General features: G+C 39.1%; 2 protein-coding genes across 5 annotated transcripts in view; both read left to right on the plus strand.

The window, feature by feature from the left end:
- Positions 1-15,192, plus strand: part of fam184ab (family with sequence similarity 184 member Ab) — a 221,265-nt gene extending 206,073 nt beyond the window's left edge. Inside the window, exons 21-23 of one of the 4 annotated variants that reach the window (XM_086264896.1) lie at positions 1,656-1,760; positions 5,164-5,420; positions 14,164-15,192. In XM_086264896.1, coding sequence (XP_086121022.1) covers positions 1,656-1,760; positions 5,164-5,420; positions 14,164-14,245 — 444 coding nt within the window. In that variant the 3' untranslated portion in view covers positions 14,246-15,192. Of the gene's footprint in view, positions 1-1,655; positions 1,761-2,142; positions 3,784-5,163; positions 5,421-7,212; positions 7,904-14,163 lie in introns of those variants that run through there. The other 3 variants (XM_086264897.1, XM_086264898.1, XM_086264899.1) reach the window with 3 other exon arrangements.
- A 1,300-nt stretch (positions 15,193-16,492) lies between these two features.
- On the plus strand, positions 16,493-17,946 carry ptrhd1 (peptidyl-tRNA hydrolase domain containing 1). The gene is made up of 2 exons (XM_086264900.1): positions 16,493-16,737; positions 17,642-17,946. The coding sequence occupies exons 1-2, from the start codon at positions 16,528-16,530 to the stop codon at positions 17,810-17,812; spliced, it is 381 nt and encodes a 126-aa protein (XP_086121026.1). The 5' UTR covers positions 16,493-16,527; the 3' UTR covers positions 17,813-17,946.
- The last annotated feature ends 310 nt before the right edge of the window (positions 17,947-18,256 follow it).

Raw genomic sequence — 18,256 nt, forward strand, 5'->3', positions numbered from 1 at the left:
GAGAAAGCATGGATAGTGTTGTCCAGACCCACAAAATATATGTTTAACTCTCCTGAAAACTCTAGGCTAAACATTTGAATAAACCCAACAAAAAAAATGTTTGCTGTACAATTAAAAATCGCTCAGGTTGTGCTGATTTTCACAAGTTACTTTTCTAACAACACTGATTTTATACTCGTTTTTATACTATATTACTATATTTTATCTTATATTCGAGACTAAAGTGAAACACCACATGGTTTTACTACAGAACCAGCTTTGAAGTCATCTTTTGAAGCTGTTTGGAAACGGCCAGCGCATTTTAAATAATAATTAAATGACGTCCATTGCACTAATCATCTGTCTGTCACTTCTGGCCACAGGCTAGCTAATGAGCCTCATCAAAGAACCAAGAGAACACCAAAAGAGAAAAACAAGCCAGAGTGTGAGGAGAATTGAAAGCAAGCATTTAGCAAAGAACTTGTCTTACAATCAATAAAAAAAGCACTTGGTTCGTCCAATTCTAAATGGTTTCACACTTAGCTTTGACCTTTTCAGTCAGTAGTTCAGACACACAGCGTCAGATTAATTTAGTAAAGGGTGGCTAACATTAGCAGTGCTAACACCAGCGTCTTGCAGGTTACCGTTGACATGCCTGTGCAGAATCTGGGTACATTTTGCTGTGGTCGAGTAGTTATACCATGTAGTGACTGTGGCTGGGTGTTTAACATCTTATAAAATCTAACAGTTAATTGCCTTTGAATATGAACTTAATTATGAGTAAGTAGTTTAATCAAGCAGTATTTGCACTCATGACTGTCGAGGGCAGCAACATGTATTCGACTACTCATACACACACATACAGCTTAATAACTCATTACTCACAGAGTTTGACATGTTAAAAATAATGTATGGGTGAGGAGTCCTTCATAAAACGAACAGTCGGTAAATATTTGACTTAAAGAGAAGGTGCTAATTAGAATAGTGCAGGACCCAAGACAGAATCCTGAGGAACACCACAAAGTTGTTTCTCAAGAAGAGTCCGAAACCTCATGTGACAATTGAAATGTTTAAAAATAAAATAAAAGATTTCAACTCGTCCAAACTTGGAAACATGCTAAATATATTCACATGTTGGCATTCAGAACTGCTACCCTCAGAAATATGTTGGAATTAGTCTTCATTTAAACGCTGCATCACAATTTTCAGCACCATTGTCAGGCTTAGTTTCTCTCTTTCGGACAGTTTGAGACCTAATCTACTTCAGTTCATTAACATTGTGAGATTCATTGTTTTTGTCTGACACTCAGTGGTACTGAGATGGTGATTTTTATTAATCAGGTTACATTTTTAATGCTGAGGCACTATTGCTGTCTGAGTCAGCTGTGGAGTTGTCTCTGACAGTTTGGAGCGCTTGGGAGGTGAAAAGTTTATGCTAAAGTGCATAAAAGGTACCTCACAGGTGCAAAATTCTGGTGGGCAGAAGAGTTTGGTTGTGAGAATTGCTGTTTTTAAGCAGTTTTCACAAAGACATGAAACTGTAGTGTCAAGTTTGTGTGCCACTCGGAAATGTTGCCAGACAGAGCTCATTAAATGTGTGATTTTCAGTCACTCTACACTCCCCTGAGTCCTCCGCAGCCTAACTGGCTGTCAGCTAACACGATTTTCTCCTCCAGGACGATAAAAAGTTCTACCAGCTGGAACTCGTCAACAGGGAGACCAACTTCAACAAAGTGTTCACCGCCAGTCCTAATGTGGGAGTTATCAACCCGCTCATTAAGGTAGGCCCTAATATCCTGTAACACGCCACACACAGGGGTACTCTGATAAGCCTGCTCCATTATTTTACTACATAGCAAAGATGATATCCACTCCAAGTCATTTCATGTACATCCGTGCTGATCAACCAACACCATCAGTGCTGAGGTTTTAAAAAGGTACCACAGTAAATCATTTTAAGTAATACCTGTTAAGAATTACACCATTTTTGAGGTGACTGTCGTCCTTTAGCAAAGTTTACAGAGCAAGACATGAAGTTGTTTTACAGCAAAGAAAGGATCACGATGTTCCAGTAAAACTTTCAGAGTTTATGAGAGACAGTAGAAGGACAAGGGGAGAAAAAAAATCAATTTTATCACATTTATTCTTTTCTGTAAAATGAAGGTCGTCAAGGATGGAGAAACGGACAGGAAACGGCATGAGGAACAGGAACTGTGGTGTTTCTTTCATTTCTAGATAATAGCACAGACTGAGGAGTGAGGGGGAGGCTGTCCAAGGTCTACATACCAAGATCTTGTTTGTTTGCAGCAGCTGAACCAAAGTGTCACAGTTCATATAGATTTCAATGCACCATAAAAACACCACAAAAGGAAAGGGCCTTTGGTTTTAATGAATGCAGTCAAATAAAATCAGGAAGTTTGACTGCAATAAAATTATTTTCTCTTATTACCTTTAATTAAATAAATGCTGTTTCCTGTTAGTCGCTGTGGCTCAATGTAATTATATAACTAGAGAATTTAAACCTAAAGCCAAAAGGACAATGGTGCTTTTCTGAAGCATTGATTTTGTGATCTGTTTAAAGCTGCTGAAAACAAACATTTCTGTTCTTTAAAGCACTTCTCAAAAAATCAGTATATAGGATGTTGGTTTAGCGAAATAACCAGATAAGCAAAAGCAAGCATTAATTTAGATACCAGACTCCCCCGCCCCCCAATGTTACACAATATATTGCAACAAAAGGAAAAGCTCTGTATACTATATAAGGATAATTAAATGGCACATTTTTAGAAATTATATAAATAACATTTATTTCTATTTTAATATTTGATAATTGAAACAATTTAATTTAGACCTTTCCCTCAGCTTGTGTAAAAAAGGTTCAATAAATACCTTAAAATCAATTGTTTATTAGAGACTTGGTTTTTCTTTCCTTCCTGTCACACCGGCATCGTATTTTCTCTTTTTACTGGATTTATGACGACCATCTTGTAGTTGTCAAGGGTGTGGTCAGAGGGGGGGCATGGGGTGGCACAGGCCCCACTAAAAATACAATTAACTCCACTGGATGAAAGTATGGATGGGACCAGTGGTTCAAATATAGCATAGTGCATTTACTCAAGCACTGTACTGAAGTTTGATTGATTGATTGATTGAATCTTTATTTTGAACATGTTGAAAAAGTACAACAAAATAGAATTAAAAGAGACAAATGAACAAAGCAAAACAAAAGGAAAACGAGCAACCACAACTCCAAATAACGTTCATGTTCAAAAAGGTAAATATAAATGGCCTGTATTTATATAGCGCTTTTCTAGTCCCTAAGAACCCCAAAGCGCTTTACATATCCAGTCTTCCACCCATTCACGCACACATTCACACACTGGTGATGGCAAGCTACATTGTAGCCACAGCCACCCTGGGGCGCACTGACAGAGGCGAGGCTGCCGGACACTGGCGCCACCGGGCCCTCTGACCACCACCAGTAGGCAACGGGTGAAGTGTCTTTCCCAAGGACACAACGACCGAGACTGTCCAAGCCGGATTACAAGGCGAACTCCCAACTCTTGAGCCACGATCGCCGGAGCAGGAAGAAGCATAAACTTATTTAATCCCACCCCTTTTCCACTATCTAGTATCAATAGACTACAGAAATACCTCCTTGCAATTACATTATATGTTATGTGTAATTTTTTATTTTTTTTATTTATACACATATATGTTTCTATCTATCCATACATACGTATATACACACATACGCACATATACACATTTTCAATAACCCCATTAACACCTCAAGGATACACAACCTACAAATATATATATATATATATATATATATATATATATATATACCCATACCAACATACCCGTGCATGCGCACACACATGAAAATATTAGACAAGAACAGCCTATAAAATCTCTACCTTTTCCCTGTACCCTGTAAAAACCATATCCTTAAACCGCTTTTTAAACTGCGCCATGCTCGGACATTGCTTCATATCTTTACTTAGTCTGTTCCACAGCTTCACTCCACACACAGAGATGCAAAAACTTTTTAATGTTGTACGGATACGAGGATGTTTTAAATTTAATTCCCCCCTCAAATTGTATCCCCGTTCCCTTTTAGAAAACATTTTTAGAATATTCAGCTTAATGTACTACATCTGCTTCAGTAATGCATCTTTATGATGATGCCAAAAATCACTCCTAGTGTTTTCTAATCCAGACTGTATACTGAATATATTTCAGATCAAATATTCTGATTTTCTGTGGGCCCTTTGTTCTTTGTTCTTGGTGTCCCATGTGATAACACTCCCAGACATATGGTGGTTGCCGTGGTGATTTAAATCAATTAGTGCTTCTACAATAAGAATAGCAGCTCATTTTTCTCTTTGACCGATGTCTAAAGAAGCTCCTTTGAAATTAATACTCTTTTCTTTGTTACATTGCATTAAGAATTAAATTGATATTTTAAAGTAAATAGTGTGCCGACCTTTTCCTTTTGTGGCAAAAAAGTACAAAAGAGCAGAAAATTAAAAGGTTTAGAACAAGATTGACATTCTCATGCAGGACTTCATAGCTCGTAGCAGGAAACAGGTTCAGAAGATGTTTCTGGTTAACAGAATGTCTCATTGTCATGTGTGTCTGAGCTGAATGGTTCCCACTGCATGATTTAACTGTTGACACGATCTCAGGTACAACTTTGACCTGTGACGCGTTGTTTTCTTTGCAAACCCTTTCTCTGATCATGTCTTTGTGTGTATAAATGTGCCACCCGATTTGACTGGTCTTCTTTTCTTCAGCCTTCCTTTGCTTTCAAAGCCATTTGTTAGTGTGAGATGTTTCCCGCTTTTACACATCTCTTCTCATCTGAACTTTCATTCTGCTCAGAGTGACTGGTGCTTTAAGACTGTGACTGAGCAATGCCGGTCTTCAGACTGATCCATTCACTCTGCTTCGATCAGCATTTGAATATTATTAAGTTAGCACGCTGCTCTTTCCTGTCTCTCATTGGCTGGACTGTTACAGCTTCCAGAGCTCTCCCTGTACTCCATTTGCCCTTTTTATCCTTTCATTACTTCCTAAGTTTTTATTATTATTTTGTTTTAAACTTCCCTTTTGCTCCTTTTTGACCCCCGTGCCCCTCCTTTTTCTTTTTTTTTCTTTTTTTTTTCTCCTGTGTAGCAAAAGAGAAAGAATGAGAAAACAGCAGCCAGCAGATTGAGCAGCTCTCCTAATGTCAGGGCTCTGGAGGGAGCAGGTATGGGCATGGGCTTGGTGGGTACAGGGAGCGGCCAGCCCCCACAACCACCACCCCCGCCCCCAACCCCGCCCAGTCGCCTAGAGCCTATCCCCAACTCCCCCCTCCATCACCTTGAGCTCAACTCCAACAAACCTCTTGCCCCGCTGACCCCTCCCACCGAACCCAAGAAATTCATGAGGTGAGACCTTTTCAGCCCCGACTAACAGCAGCGCATTAATTATCCAATCACAGGCCTCAGAAGCACTTTTACTGAAGTGAGTCGTGGCCAGAGGTAAACATTCAAATATATAATATCTTTATTTTAGATTTTAAAACAAACAACAGAACTTGGTTCTTCTTCTCTACAGATGTTTTGTTTTATTATACTCATTCTTTCTTGCCAAGTGTGGCACTTTCATAAACCATAAGAAGCATGAAATCATTGTCAGCTATAGCTGCAGATTCTAAAAAAAGAAGCTTTCAGAAGCTCTGTGCTGTGATCAACTGTTCGCTGATTCCCAACCTTGTTGATTGCTGGTGCCATGTTGAGCTTTCCCCTCTGCAGTTTGTTGACAGTTGTAGAAGCAAGATGTGGAACCTGAGTTTAAGACAAAAAAGGCAGAAAAACGCTGCTTGTTTTTAGATCATTACTTTGGTTTTTTGGCTTAAATATCAGCTGTTGCTACTTGATTTTCTCAGTTTTTGTTATTAGTTTAATCAAGATAACACACTGGTTAAACTGCCAGGTGTTGCTTCCACTTGACTCTGTTTGGAACAAGATTAAAATATATGTATTTAGCAGGTGCTAGAGCTGCAACAAAATTAGTCATCACATAATCAGGCAGTTATTTTAAAGATTTGGCGTTAGGTGATTGGTGGATACTATGGTATTCTCCAGATACAGTGATGTTAGATTGTTTAAATGCAAAGACATTAAAGGTGACACAGAAAAACAAACTCAACCAAGGTTTAGTCAACATATTATAATTTTTTCCTTGGAAATGAATAAAACCTTTCTATTCACAACAGCTGTATAACCTTGAGGAGGTGCTTTATATTCCAAGGCAAAGGCCCTAAAATATTAAATTGAAATCCTCAACAATGAGACAGTCCCATACTATAAAAAATCATTAGGAAGTAGAACCAGGCATCGTATACATGTTTCAGACATTCAGGGTGAACTGGCATTATAGTACATAGTATTAACTGATGAGATAAAAACTGCTGCATGGCTCGTTGCATTCAAGGTGTTATGGTGTTACATTAAGCGGTCACTCCCAACTCCAACCAAGGGGGTGTTCTTGTTTCACTAATGCTGTCCCTAGCAAAGTACTATCTAGAGCCACATCAGGTTTTATCGTCCTGATGGAGTGCTTGTGTGAGATTTATGTTATACTGCAGGTTGGAAGCTAGCATAAAGCTCTTACACTTTTCTGCGATAAATTCATCCCAAATAGAAAAAGGACTGTTAGAGACAACTGAGAGAGTCAGGCAAGGGCTATTTTTTTGAAAACCAAGTTTAATCCTACTACTTTAAACCACTGGGGAAAAAAACAATAGAAAAAACTGTTTAATGCATGGTTGATGTAATGTTTTTGGCTTTTAAAGTAACCAGGGCTACTTTTTAAAAGCTAATTTTAAGCTAATAAGCTAACAGACATGCTACTGTTTGCAGCTTACAGTAGAGCAAACCAGGTTCAATCAAATCCTCACCACTTTGTTTTTCTTGATTTAGATTTTTAAGTGGAAATAATGTCCAAACTATTTAACTATGGATTGTAGATAGTTTTACATCAAAGACATCTAGAGCCTAAACGTCTGGAGTACCCTAAGTCATATAAATGCTAAGCTATGACGACAGTTTGGTCCTTTCATACTTTTTGGTGATAATAACCGTTAATAGTTTTTGATAACAGCCTCTCTCCTCAGGGTTAGGGTTTGGCGAACAGTTAATCAAAAAGACTTGTAGATGATTTTCTGCCTCCTTTCAGGGCCTGAGGTTTTTACTGTTTATATCACAAACCAGCTGACCCTGAGTCGACATTAAAGGACACGACTACTTTCTGCTGCAGCACGTTTGAACTCAGAGGCATTGGCAGCTCTTTAAATAGAAGTGAATAATATGGAAAGGGCAACATAAACACAAGAGTCCCGTGTGCGACTGAAGCTTCAAAGAATGGCCTTGGAATGCAAAAGGGGCATGTTTTTACTTTTGATTTCTTTTCTTTCCCATCAGTCCGAACATGTTGCTGTCTGAACTGTGTGCATGCTGAATGTTCTTTTTTTTTTTGGTTTTGTTTTCTCTTCTTTTCAGTTCAGGACGTTTACACTACCTGTTGTTATTATCCACTGTGTCTTTTTTGTCGTTGTTTTGTGTCACACTGTGACGTTTCTTTCTTCATCCTCACCATCATCTAAATTTCAGCATGTTGCACTTTTACTCGACTCGAAATGGGCTCGACCGTTTTTGTAAAAAGTAAATAAACGTTTTTTTTAATGCAGACTTGTATTGAAGTAGATATTGTCTTTTGCTATTATGGACCGTCTCCCTCTGTGTGTGGTGGTGTCTTATTTTGATCCTGCTCTACTCTACGCTCCAGTAAACGCTGCTTTGGTGGTTGTGACGAACTGTGTGAACTGATATGATGATAAATTATGCAACATGCTTCTCACATGAATACATGCAGTGTGTATGCGTGTGAGGGGTGGCGGGATGAGGGGGGGTGGGGGGGGTAGTTGCATGTAGGTTTACAGCATGTGTGTGAGTGAGTGGTTTCTTTCCTTTGTGCTGCATGTTGTACTGCCGAGTAAGACGCAGTGGCTGCTTTGCAAAAGCTTGGGACAAACCTCTGTTGATTTAAAATGCTTGCACAAGCACACACACACACACGCATTATTATTCCTCATTGCCAGAGCTGTACCCTAACACACATTCTAACATGCACAACAAAGTAAGGCGATGACAGTATGAGGTCAGGTGTTAGAGGCTTTGAAATGTTTTCAGACTATAGTACAATTTATCTCTGCTCTCACTCTTCACACTCTTTGTTCTTAACAAACAGTTTGAGTGATGGTAAACATTTTCCTTACACTTGAGCGATTTGCTATGCTGGCCTCTTTAAATCAATAAGTCGTTACGTGTTTAACCCTGATAAACGTTATTCAAATAGACTTCAGTTTGTATAGAAGAAGTAAGTCAGACATCAGAGCAGTAAAGAGTAGTTATTAGACTGCAGCTTGCACCCGTTTTGGCTGAAGGAGATATCTTTGTGCCTACAAACATCCAGAACATTCATAACAAAGATCTGTTTAATAGGAAAATATAGAACGCAATATGTATAACAGCCTGTTAATGGTGTTAAATTGGGTATGTTTAAGTCCCAGACTAATCCTAATCTAATCCTAAATTCAAGATGACTAACTCAAAGTTACGTGTTTTAGGTTAATGACCCTAAATTTTGGGGTATGGACAGCAAAAACCCCAAACAAATAAAATAAAAACAAGCTTCATAGACGCGTATCAGACAGACAACAAGAAAGTCAGGAGTAAGCTGCATATAAATGTAGGAGAATTAGAGGGATTAGAAACAGTTGAGGAATAAGAAACAGCTGAAAGGAATCAAGACAATCATGTCGACAGGAACTAAAGAGAAAAACACCAGAAGAAAAAACAAAATATCAAGTATCATGCACCAAAAACACAATAATATAAATCAAAATCTGAAATACAAAACTCTGCAACAATAATAATCCTCATTTACCAGAGCCAACGAGACGCCAAGCCAGTTCAATGACTCTCTAAAACAAGGCATTTTAGACCCCTCCCCCTTCAAGGCCCGCTTTCTTCTCAATGGCTGCCCCTCAAAAACAGAAAGTTTAAACAGAACGTGGGTGCAGCTTCTGTGCTCACAGCCAGATTTGACCATATTAGTAATCTGTTGACATCATACAGATTCAAGAATAGAAAAAAAAATAGCTGAATGAACCTTTAGAGCAGACTGAAGTCTCAGCTTTTGGCTCTCACATAAGCTGATCTTATTATCTTTATAAAAATAAAGATAAGCTGTCTTCAGGTAGCTGTTCTAACGTGTGCATTTACTCATACAGTCCTGGGATTCTTTAAAGCTGTTTAAAAGGCCTAAAATATCATAGTATATTAAAAGGTCATGGCCAGCAATGTCACCTTACAGCAAGACCCTGAACTGGATAAGTGGAACAAAATGGATGGATGGATCGTAAAAAGTATAGTAAAAAAAATTATATTTTAAATTAAATAGTTTTGATATAAACATATAGATAAGTAAACAAAGTGCAAACAATGCAAATTGAAGTAATCTACATCAGCGGTCCCCAACCTTTTTTGCGCCACGCACCGGTTTATGCCCGACAATATTTTCACGGACCGGCCTTTAAGGTGTCGCGGATAAATACAACAAAATAAAACTAGTGAAAAGACCCAGGAAAACAGAGTAAACGATAAAAACGATAACAAAATAATGCTGAAAACTGATAAAAACCCTGAAAACCATACATTTCACACCTGAGCCTCAACTCTCGCGGCCCGGTACCAAACGACTCACGGACCGGTACCGGTCCGAGGCCCGGGGGTTGGGGACCGCTGATCTACATGATTGAAATGTACAACTGAAAGACCAAATCTTAAACACTTGAGCTGCAGATGATATGACTGCACCTTGATCCCTTAAAAAATAAGGTAGGCAGGTGAAGTGCACACATTTGTAAAAGCCTGCTGAGTTTCTAGCCCTCTGTTTCCCCCTCAATGTCCAGTATTTGTGCAAATGCAAAGAGAGGCCACATCCTCTCTCTGCTGTCACGTACAATGGATAGACTCCCTCCTTCAATCTGATACGCTCCTCTCGCTCTTCTTACTTCTTCCTCTGACCTTGATTCATCTTCTCATGCTCTGCCAATCTCTTTTCATCTCCTCTCCATCGTATTTCCTGCCCTGCTCCTGCAAGTCATCCAGCTTCTCTGCTCACGGTTTCATGCCACCACATTTCACCTCTCTTTTCTCCTTTTCTTCTTGCGAACAGAAAGCTGCACTTCCTGCATCAAAGCTTCCTGAAAATTATCTTTAAAATCCTCTGATCGCCTCGTGATTCTGTCAGTCAGTGCACACACTGAGAATACAGACTCTGAGGGTGTTTAATATGAGATGACCGTGAGCACAAATTATACATTAACATGAATATTTTATGAATTTGTGGTAAAACAGAACGCCTTGAGTCTGCACTGTGACTGTGCGCAGCATAAACAAGATTTATTAGGCTAAGCAAATATAAGGGAGGTCTTTTTGGGAGAAAGGAAAAAAAACAAAAAAATACCCTCGTAAAATTTTAGCATCGCCCCGGGGTTATGGGACTGTTTGTTTAAGAAGTAGCCCATTAAGAAACAGAAGTGGCTCCGATAGGTGTTTGTTTTTAATAGATGCACACACTAATTAGTTCAAACTTTGGGGAACAGTGTGTTTCCCCTCTGAGGACGTGAGTCAGGAAGGAACTGCAGCTTGATTAGATCATATAAATTCCAGCCGCGATTGGCATTCTCCTGGAAAAGAATAGACTTTAAATCATTGGATAATGCCAATTTAAAGTAATTTAGTGTTATAGAGTTACCTGCTGAGGAAACTAACCTCTTAAAGTATTTTAACACACATATACTCACCAAGCTCAGCCCATCAGTGCTCTTTTAAAATGTGACAAAGACAATATAAAAGATGCACAAAGCTTAAGAATCTGAAAAGTTGAGCTTAATCCCCAAGTTGTTTCAGCGGGAATCCTACACCAAAACCTGCCCCTCATTTTAAAAAAAAGCTATTAAACATCGAATCGACGCAACCCACAGCTTGTGATTGGCCTGTTCAGTCCCATCGGTTCATTTTGTGCATTTCTGGCTACTGTTTTGCAGCAGTTTTGAATTTATCAGTGAGAGAGTAACAAAAAATAAATAGTATAAAGAATAATTCAATGTTAAGGTCATACTGGAAATGATGTTAACCTTGTTTTGTGAACTGTGGTCAATATTAGAGTCAGAGAGGAGGCTTTTTAATCACAATGATTAATAAGCATTAGCGTAAACAACTTTAGGCTTCTTTAATCGGACTTTACTAGCCAATGGGTGATGCCACAGTGGCTACACCCATCCTTTATAATGTGAACACAGCCGTAGGATTAAAATGCATCGCAGGGCGGTAGAAACATTGGAAGTGCTTCAGAGACACAAAAATAGGAAGAAGCAAATGTTGTGACATTTTCATAGAAAGTGCATTACATGACAGTTTGTGCGTTTCACAGACAGTTACCCTGTTACTTCTAGGGTTAGATTTTCCTTCTTAATGGTCCATCACAATTTCGTGTTCACAAAGCAACACAAAGGGTGCTTTGGGCTTTTTATTTTTTGTTAAACTCAAATACTTCCAAAGAATTCAGAATTTAACGTCTACACCATATCTTGCATAAACACTCATCCACACAATTACTAATATTATAGATGCAGAGCTGTGTCCAAACTCCTGTGTGAAACTTTGATTTCAAGACAAATAATTGTATCTTTTAAAAAACAAAGGCTTCAGAGCTTTGAATCAGATTTTTCAGCTTCCACTGAAGAGAGGCTGCTCAACTGAATCTGTACTTCCCTTTAAGATGCGGAAGAAAACAGAGACACACAAAAACCTCCAATTCAGTCCAATAGCTGTTTGAAGTTTAAAAGTATTACAGTTTCAGAATGTAGTTTTAACTTTGGTGCCTAGTTTTCAAATATGGTGTAGTAGCCATACAATAACAGGCAGTGAAGTGGGGAAGCATCACGTTGTTGTTTTTTCATCCAGACAAGCATGAATAGGTAAAAAAAAAGATGCAAAAGCCATTTTCATTTCTCGTTATTTGCTTCAAAAAATGGTTTTTGTTTGTTACTGATCTATGAATCATTCAAGCATAAAAAACCATCAACTCAGAATCAGAATCAGAAACTTTATTGTCATTGTCACGAGAACAACGAAATTAAGAATGGTCCCCGATCATTGCATCATCCCTAGCAATATCAAAATATAAATAAAACAAGAAAATTCAATAAATAAATAAAAAAAACTCAAGAGATAAACCAGTGTGTGCACATGACAAGCAAAGAACCCATTTTAAATTGTGTCTTTAGACACTTTGTTACTAGTAGCCTGTCACTAAAATACATAATTGTTCCCTTTCTTTATATTTCTTTTAATGAATCTATAAAATGCCCAAAAAATAACAGTTTGCCAAACATTACAAAATTTCGTTTTGCATGACAGTGATCCCACTGCAGTCAAAGCAATCCTGGATAGAACAACATAATAAACTCTATCGGTCATGGACTGGCCTCCCCTGAGCCCAGATCTCTACATTATTGAAGCATCTAAAGGCAAATAACATCCAAAAAAATAGCTTTTAAGGTCTATCAGAAAATCTTATTCAGACAGGATGAAATTGTTCCATTTTTGTAACTATTTTCAGCTGTTTTGAGGCTCTAGTGATGATTTACTGCAGCAGCATCGTGATATGATTTTTTGAGGAGCCAAATTAAACCGTTCTCATGGTGATGAGGGACGGCGCTGCTACAGCCATGTGTTTTTAACAGTTTTGCTAAACGGGGAATACTCTTTAAAAGATCTATTCACTTCAAAGGACTGTGTGAACTTCACTAAACCTTTACTTAGAGATAAAACATTGCGCGTGGTTACTTTCCAAAGGCTGCACAGGAGAGTAGTCATTCAATCAGCTGTAATGGAGAGCGGAGAAGGACAAACACTGGCGTGGCTCATCTTGAATCTTGTGGTTATGCTGCCCCCTGTGGACAGAAAAGAAAATTACACATTCAAACGCTCAGATTTCAAACTTAAATCACACAAAAACACCAGTGGAGTGTGGAAAAAGGTCAAAACCCCAGTTACATTTTCTCAAAGCATCAGAGGTAGACACACAAACAGCTAAATTAACAGTAATATTAATGATTATTGATTCATGATAGTAAAAAAGTTTAGCTGGTCTGTCTGAGGAGAAACAGAATTCCCCCTTATCTTTCTGTCTAAATAATTTTATTTTCTAAAAACAAACATGTAAACGACAATCTGCCACTGCAGTGAAAATAACACACATAAAAACACACGTAGTATTGGACACAGCAGGAGAAGTCAGGATCAGGCGACACAACAACCAATAGGAAGGAGGGAATGTGGTAACTAAAGAACTGGCTGAACTCATCTGTTACATCACTGGTTACAATGAAGACATGTGCACAGGCGGGCATCCCGTTACATGTAGGGTTAGATCGGCTTTGGTAATGCTCCCTCACTAGCTCATGTTCACAAACTAACACAGAGGCTGCTTTGGGCTATTTATTGTAATAGTTAGGAAAATACGTCCAAAATTAACATCTACACCGTGTCTCGCATGAACCTCCACAAAACCACACAGTCACTGATGTTTTAGATGCAGAGCTCAGTTTGATTTATTTCAGTATTTAGACCGGACGAAGTACTAAAACAAACATCTTCCACACAGTTGTTAATGTGTGTCCCCCGCTCTTTCTGCATGTTAATATCAACAGAGTGTGAATGTTTGTTTTTGATTTTGGAGGCAAAAAAGGAAAAAGGTTTTTAGCTTTGGATCAGATTGTGGAGCTTCGCTGGAGGAAGGCCGCTCAGCTGAACCTATATTTTCCTGAGAGATGAAAGCATTAGAGCATCATTTTCTTTTCAATCAGAAAGTCATCATTTGAGGCTAAAGTTGGATTATTATAAAAACACATCGACTTTCGGTGTGAAAAAATCGGAGAGCGTTAAAGTGAAGCTTGTGCTTTTCACCCCTTTATGTTTAAGACTAAACGAGCTGAGCGATCAGCCTCTCACTTCTCTTTCCTTAACTTTCTGTTTGTGTGTGTCCGTCCTGAAGCCCTCCTGAAACAAAGGACTCTGCCATCGACTCCCCGGACGCTCAGCGCCAGGAGTGGTTCGCCCAATACTTTTCCTTTTGATCGACCACAGACCTGCAAACACAACGATTCAGCATGTCAACCGAACTTTTAAAAAAAAGAAAAAGAAAAAACCGATGAAAAAAAACAAACAAAAAACTGGAAAAAATCTTCAAACTATTTGTTATTTATCGTCATTGATCGGTTCGGGGATCAATCCACTTTGGAATCAGTCGACCGAAACTGTAAATCCTGGTTTGAGAATCGCTTCTCCTCGACGTGTCGATCAAACGCACAGAACCTGATGTCGCTGATTTCCACTTCTGGGAGAAACGCCACGATTTTCCACTTCCTGCCGTTGACCGAGACCAAAGTGAATTGAACCCGACCGCGACATCAAATGTCATCGCTCCGATCTGATTTGATTGTTTGATTCTCTCTGATTGTTTCACTGTGGAGGAGTTTCTCTCGTAGTACAGTGACAATGATCATCCGTATGTTTGATGTTTATTTCATTCCTTTACTCTTCGACTTATTTTGCAGTTTCTTGGAACTAGAATAAAATATGAGTGGTGCATTTTCATGCTGCTAATTGCCATTGTTGGACTACAGTAAGAACTATATATAAAGAATTATACGGTAGGTAATTGTGCTCTCTTTGTACGTGGGCCCCACTGCATACAGCATCTTAGACTAGGAGGGCTGATCTAAGACCAGTTCGCCTCCTCATTTATGGTGACATTAACTTCGGACCTGATCCTAGATCAGTTACACTTCTCTGGCGTGCTCCGTGAATACAGGCTCTGATTTTAGGACGGCACCATCATGGCGAGTTTGTTACAGCTGCATAGAAGTTTCAGCCGATTTTGGTAGAATATTAAAACCTGTTTGTATGGTCGTCTGTCTCAACACAGATATAATGATGTCTCACCAATTTTAAAATCAAAAATAGCATATTTTATATTTATATTATAATGTGTATGCTTAATAAATTATTATTGTGACATTTACTGGCGTTTGCTTGTCTTTTTTTTTAATGAACTGGTGATTTGTGGGGTTTTTTCCATTATTGAAGTTAACTTATTTTGTTATGAGGTATAAAAAAAGAAAACAAAAGCTTTTAGTTTTTGTTGAATTAATACAGGAGTGAGGGGAAACAGATGGAAAAGCAGAGGAAGAGACGGTACTCTAAATACACAGGGCTGATTGGGGTGAAAGGAAGAGAGGCGAGGAGTCAAGGCAACGAGTTATAAAGCGAATGAGACATCCTCAGTTCAGAGCTTCATTTTAACGACATGTCAGTTCAATGTGACGTGTGGAACGACTGCTTCATTAAGAGCTTGTGCTGCACTGGGGCAGAAGGTTTGCGCATCTTAAATAACTCACTATGAACAACACAGCTGTCAACAACACACCCGCGAGTGTTTATCCTGCTCCTCCTGGAGCCCACCCTCACACCCTTACACTGTGCTCCAAAGCCTAGACACAGATTTATCCTAACATGTATGCATTGCGTTGTTTGGTCTAACAACACAACACACTCCCTCATGCTGGGGGCAGGACTCTACAGACAAATACTTTTCAGTAGAAATTAAAAGTAGACGTAAAGGTTGTCTTGAACACTGTTGTGCTCACTGGAGATATGAGATCACATCATCAGCAGAGCAGCTTTATGGGCTTTATGATGCAGCTGTGCCAAACATCGCTTTAAAATGAGGCTGTTCATCAAAAACTTCCCAACAGTCAGTAGAAGTAGCTACTGTCCTCCTGTGCTCCCAAATCTACTTAGTTATTTAAAATCATTTATTACTTAAACATGTTTCTATGAATTTTGTTTTTGGCAGCTTGAATTTCTGCTAAATTGATCAAATCACAGGAGGCTTTACTATTTACAGAAGTAATTGACACAATTTACGTGAGCTCATCTGCAGACAGTTGTATATGCATTTGAAATTTGATGGACAAATAAATGGGATAAGGTGAAGGAAGAACACATTCTTATATGTATACAGATAAAATGGTTTGTAGTGTTTTTATAAATATATATTTATGATGAGTAGGATTATGATTTATGTTTAGAGAGAAGAAAGAAGGTGAAAATAAAGTGGAAAAATAAGAAATATAAGGTGTGGTAGAAAAGGGGAAAAATCTGTGGTGTTTACCCAGCTGTTTCCTTGTTAATGCAATCATAAATACCATAGAATCTTACATATACCAAACGAACAGGCTGCTACACTATGGAGTCTTAACAGTGACCGCTAGAGGGCGGTAGTGCTGCTCATAACACGTTATTAACAGTTTGACCCGGAAAATAAACAGAGCATGAGTTCCTGTCCGGGCTAAAGATGGCGGCGTCAGGAGCCGGGTCTCCCGGCCGGCTGGTCCAGTACGTAGTGGTCCGCTCGGATCTGGTTCATAAACTGTCCTGGCCCCTGGGGGCCGTGATAACTCAGGCCTGCCACGCCGCTACCGCCGCCATCCACCTGCACTACGGAGATCCGGACACACAGCGCTACCTGTCCGAGCTGGACTCCATGCACAAGGTGGTGCTGGGGGTAAGACAGCCGTGCCAAACTCTGTTCAGAAATTCGCTACTTTAGCTTCTTGGAGCATATTGCGGGTTCATCGCCCGATACAGATTAAATACGGAGATGTTATAAGTCGACATTCTTATTTGAAATCAGCAGCAGCAGTAAATTTCTATATAATATCGATTTATGGCTATTATTCACAGTCATTGCTTCTCTAGCAGCATTTAAAACCCTTCATTTTAACAAATAATAATATCAGAGTGATCAAGCTGAGCGCCGAATTAAAAGACCAGTCCTACACATTACGATACGGTGATAAATTATGCGCTAGCAGATACATTTTCCCTGTAATTCATTAGACTTTTAAAGTCTGTAATTTCAAGTAGAAGTTCGCAATAAGAGATTTTTCTCCTCAGAAGCAGGGCTGTCAAACACAGAGGCCAAAGCCAGTGAAAGGTCCACTTCGGCCCAATAGGAGGCTTTACAGTGTGTTGTGTTATTATTAACTTCTCCCAGTTTTTCTATTAAAATATATATATTTTTAAATTGCACTTCACTTTTAAAAGAAGTGTCAGAGTGCTGATTTATTCCCTATAAACATAATATGATATTACATTTTTAAGAGACTGGCAAGGGGTGTCTTTCATTTTGCCTGTTTTCAGCTTTCAAGATGTTCCCCTTTACATTTAAAAGGAAAGCATTGTGCTGGTGTATTACTCTTAACAGCTGTTGTCTATTGTTTTTACTGGGCTGCTTTATTAAACCCACCAAAGCCTGTTAGGACAAACAAAGTGGTGCATATAGAAATAGATGTACTGTCTCAGCCTCTTGTTTGGACAGACCTGCAGTGTTTTGTTCCCAGAACTCTGTCCTTCATTGCAGGAATCTGTTGCAGTCGTCAGTGAGAGTATGCTTTTTTTGTCTCCAGGCTCCAGACGAGGCTGCCCTCTCTGGTCTGTCTGAGTCTCTGACGCAGGCTGGTGTCTCCCACAAGCTTTGGATCGAACAGCCTGAGAACATCCCCACGTGTTTAGCCCTGAAGCCGTATCCAAAAGAGACTGTCCAGCCACTGATGCGCAAGTTCAAACTCTTCAAATGACTTCCCCTCCAAACACCGCCGCCTCGCTGAGACACTCTCCATCCGGACACTCGTTTTTATTTTAAATTGCAGTCTGCAAAATGGACAGTGGGCACTGCACCCTTTTCTGTCCAGAATTAAAATCTGAAATACTGTCTGCTAATCTGGGTTTATTTGTTCTGATGTTTTACAAAATACAAAAGCTGTGTTCATTCGTTTGTGATGTAAAAGCAAAATGAGACGCCAACAAAAGTCCCTTATCTCACCCCCAGCTGGTTCTCATTGCTCATCTAAATAAACCATTCCTGTTTAATGCAGTGTAACTCAGGTGTATGTTATCATATTGTGAATCCTCTGTTTGAAGATGAAATTTATGCCGCTATACTGATGAGTGTGGATTTACATGCCTGCACTGTTTTATAACTGGAGCTCTTGCCAGCTGATGTTTCACCGGAAGATTTGAAC

Source organism: Aulonocara sp. 'chitande type north' Nkhata Bay, linkage group LG15, assembly GCF_057382095.1.
Source record: "Aulonocara sp. 'chitande type north' Nkhata Bay isolate Kocher_YH1m ecotype deep benthic linkage group LG15, A_spYH_male_GT1.1, whole genome shotgun sequence".
NCBI lineage: Eukaryota > Metazoa > Chordata > Actinopteri > Cichliformes > Cichlidae > Aulonocara > Aulonocara sp. 'chitande type north' Nkhata Bay.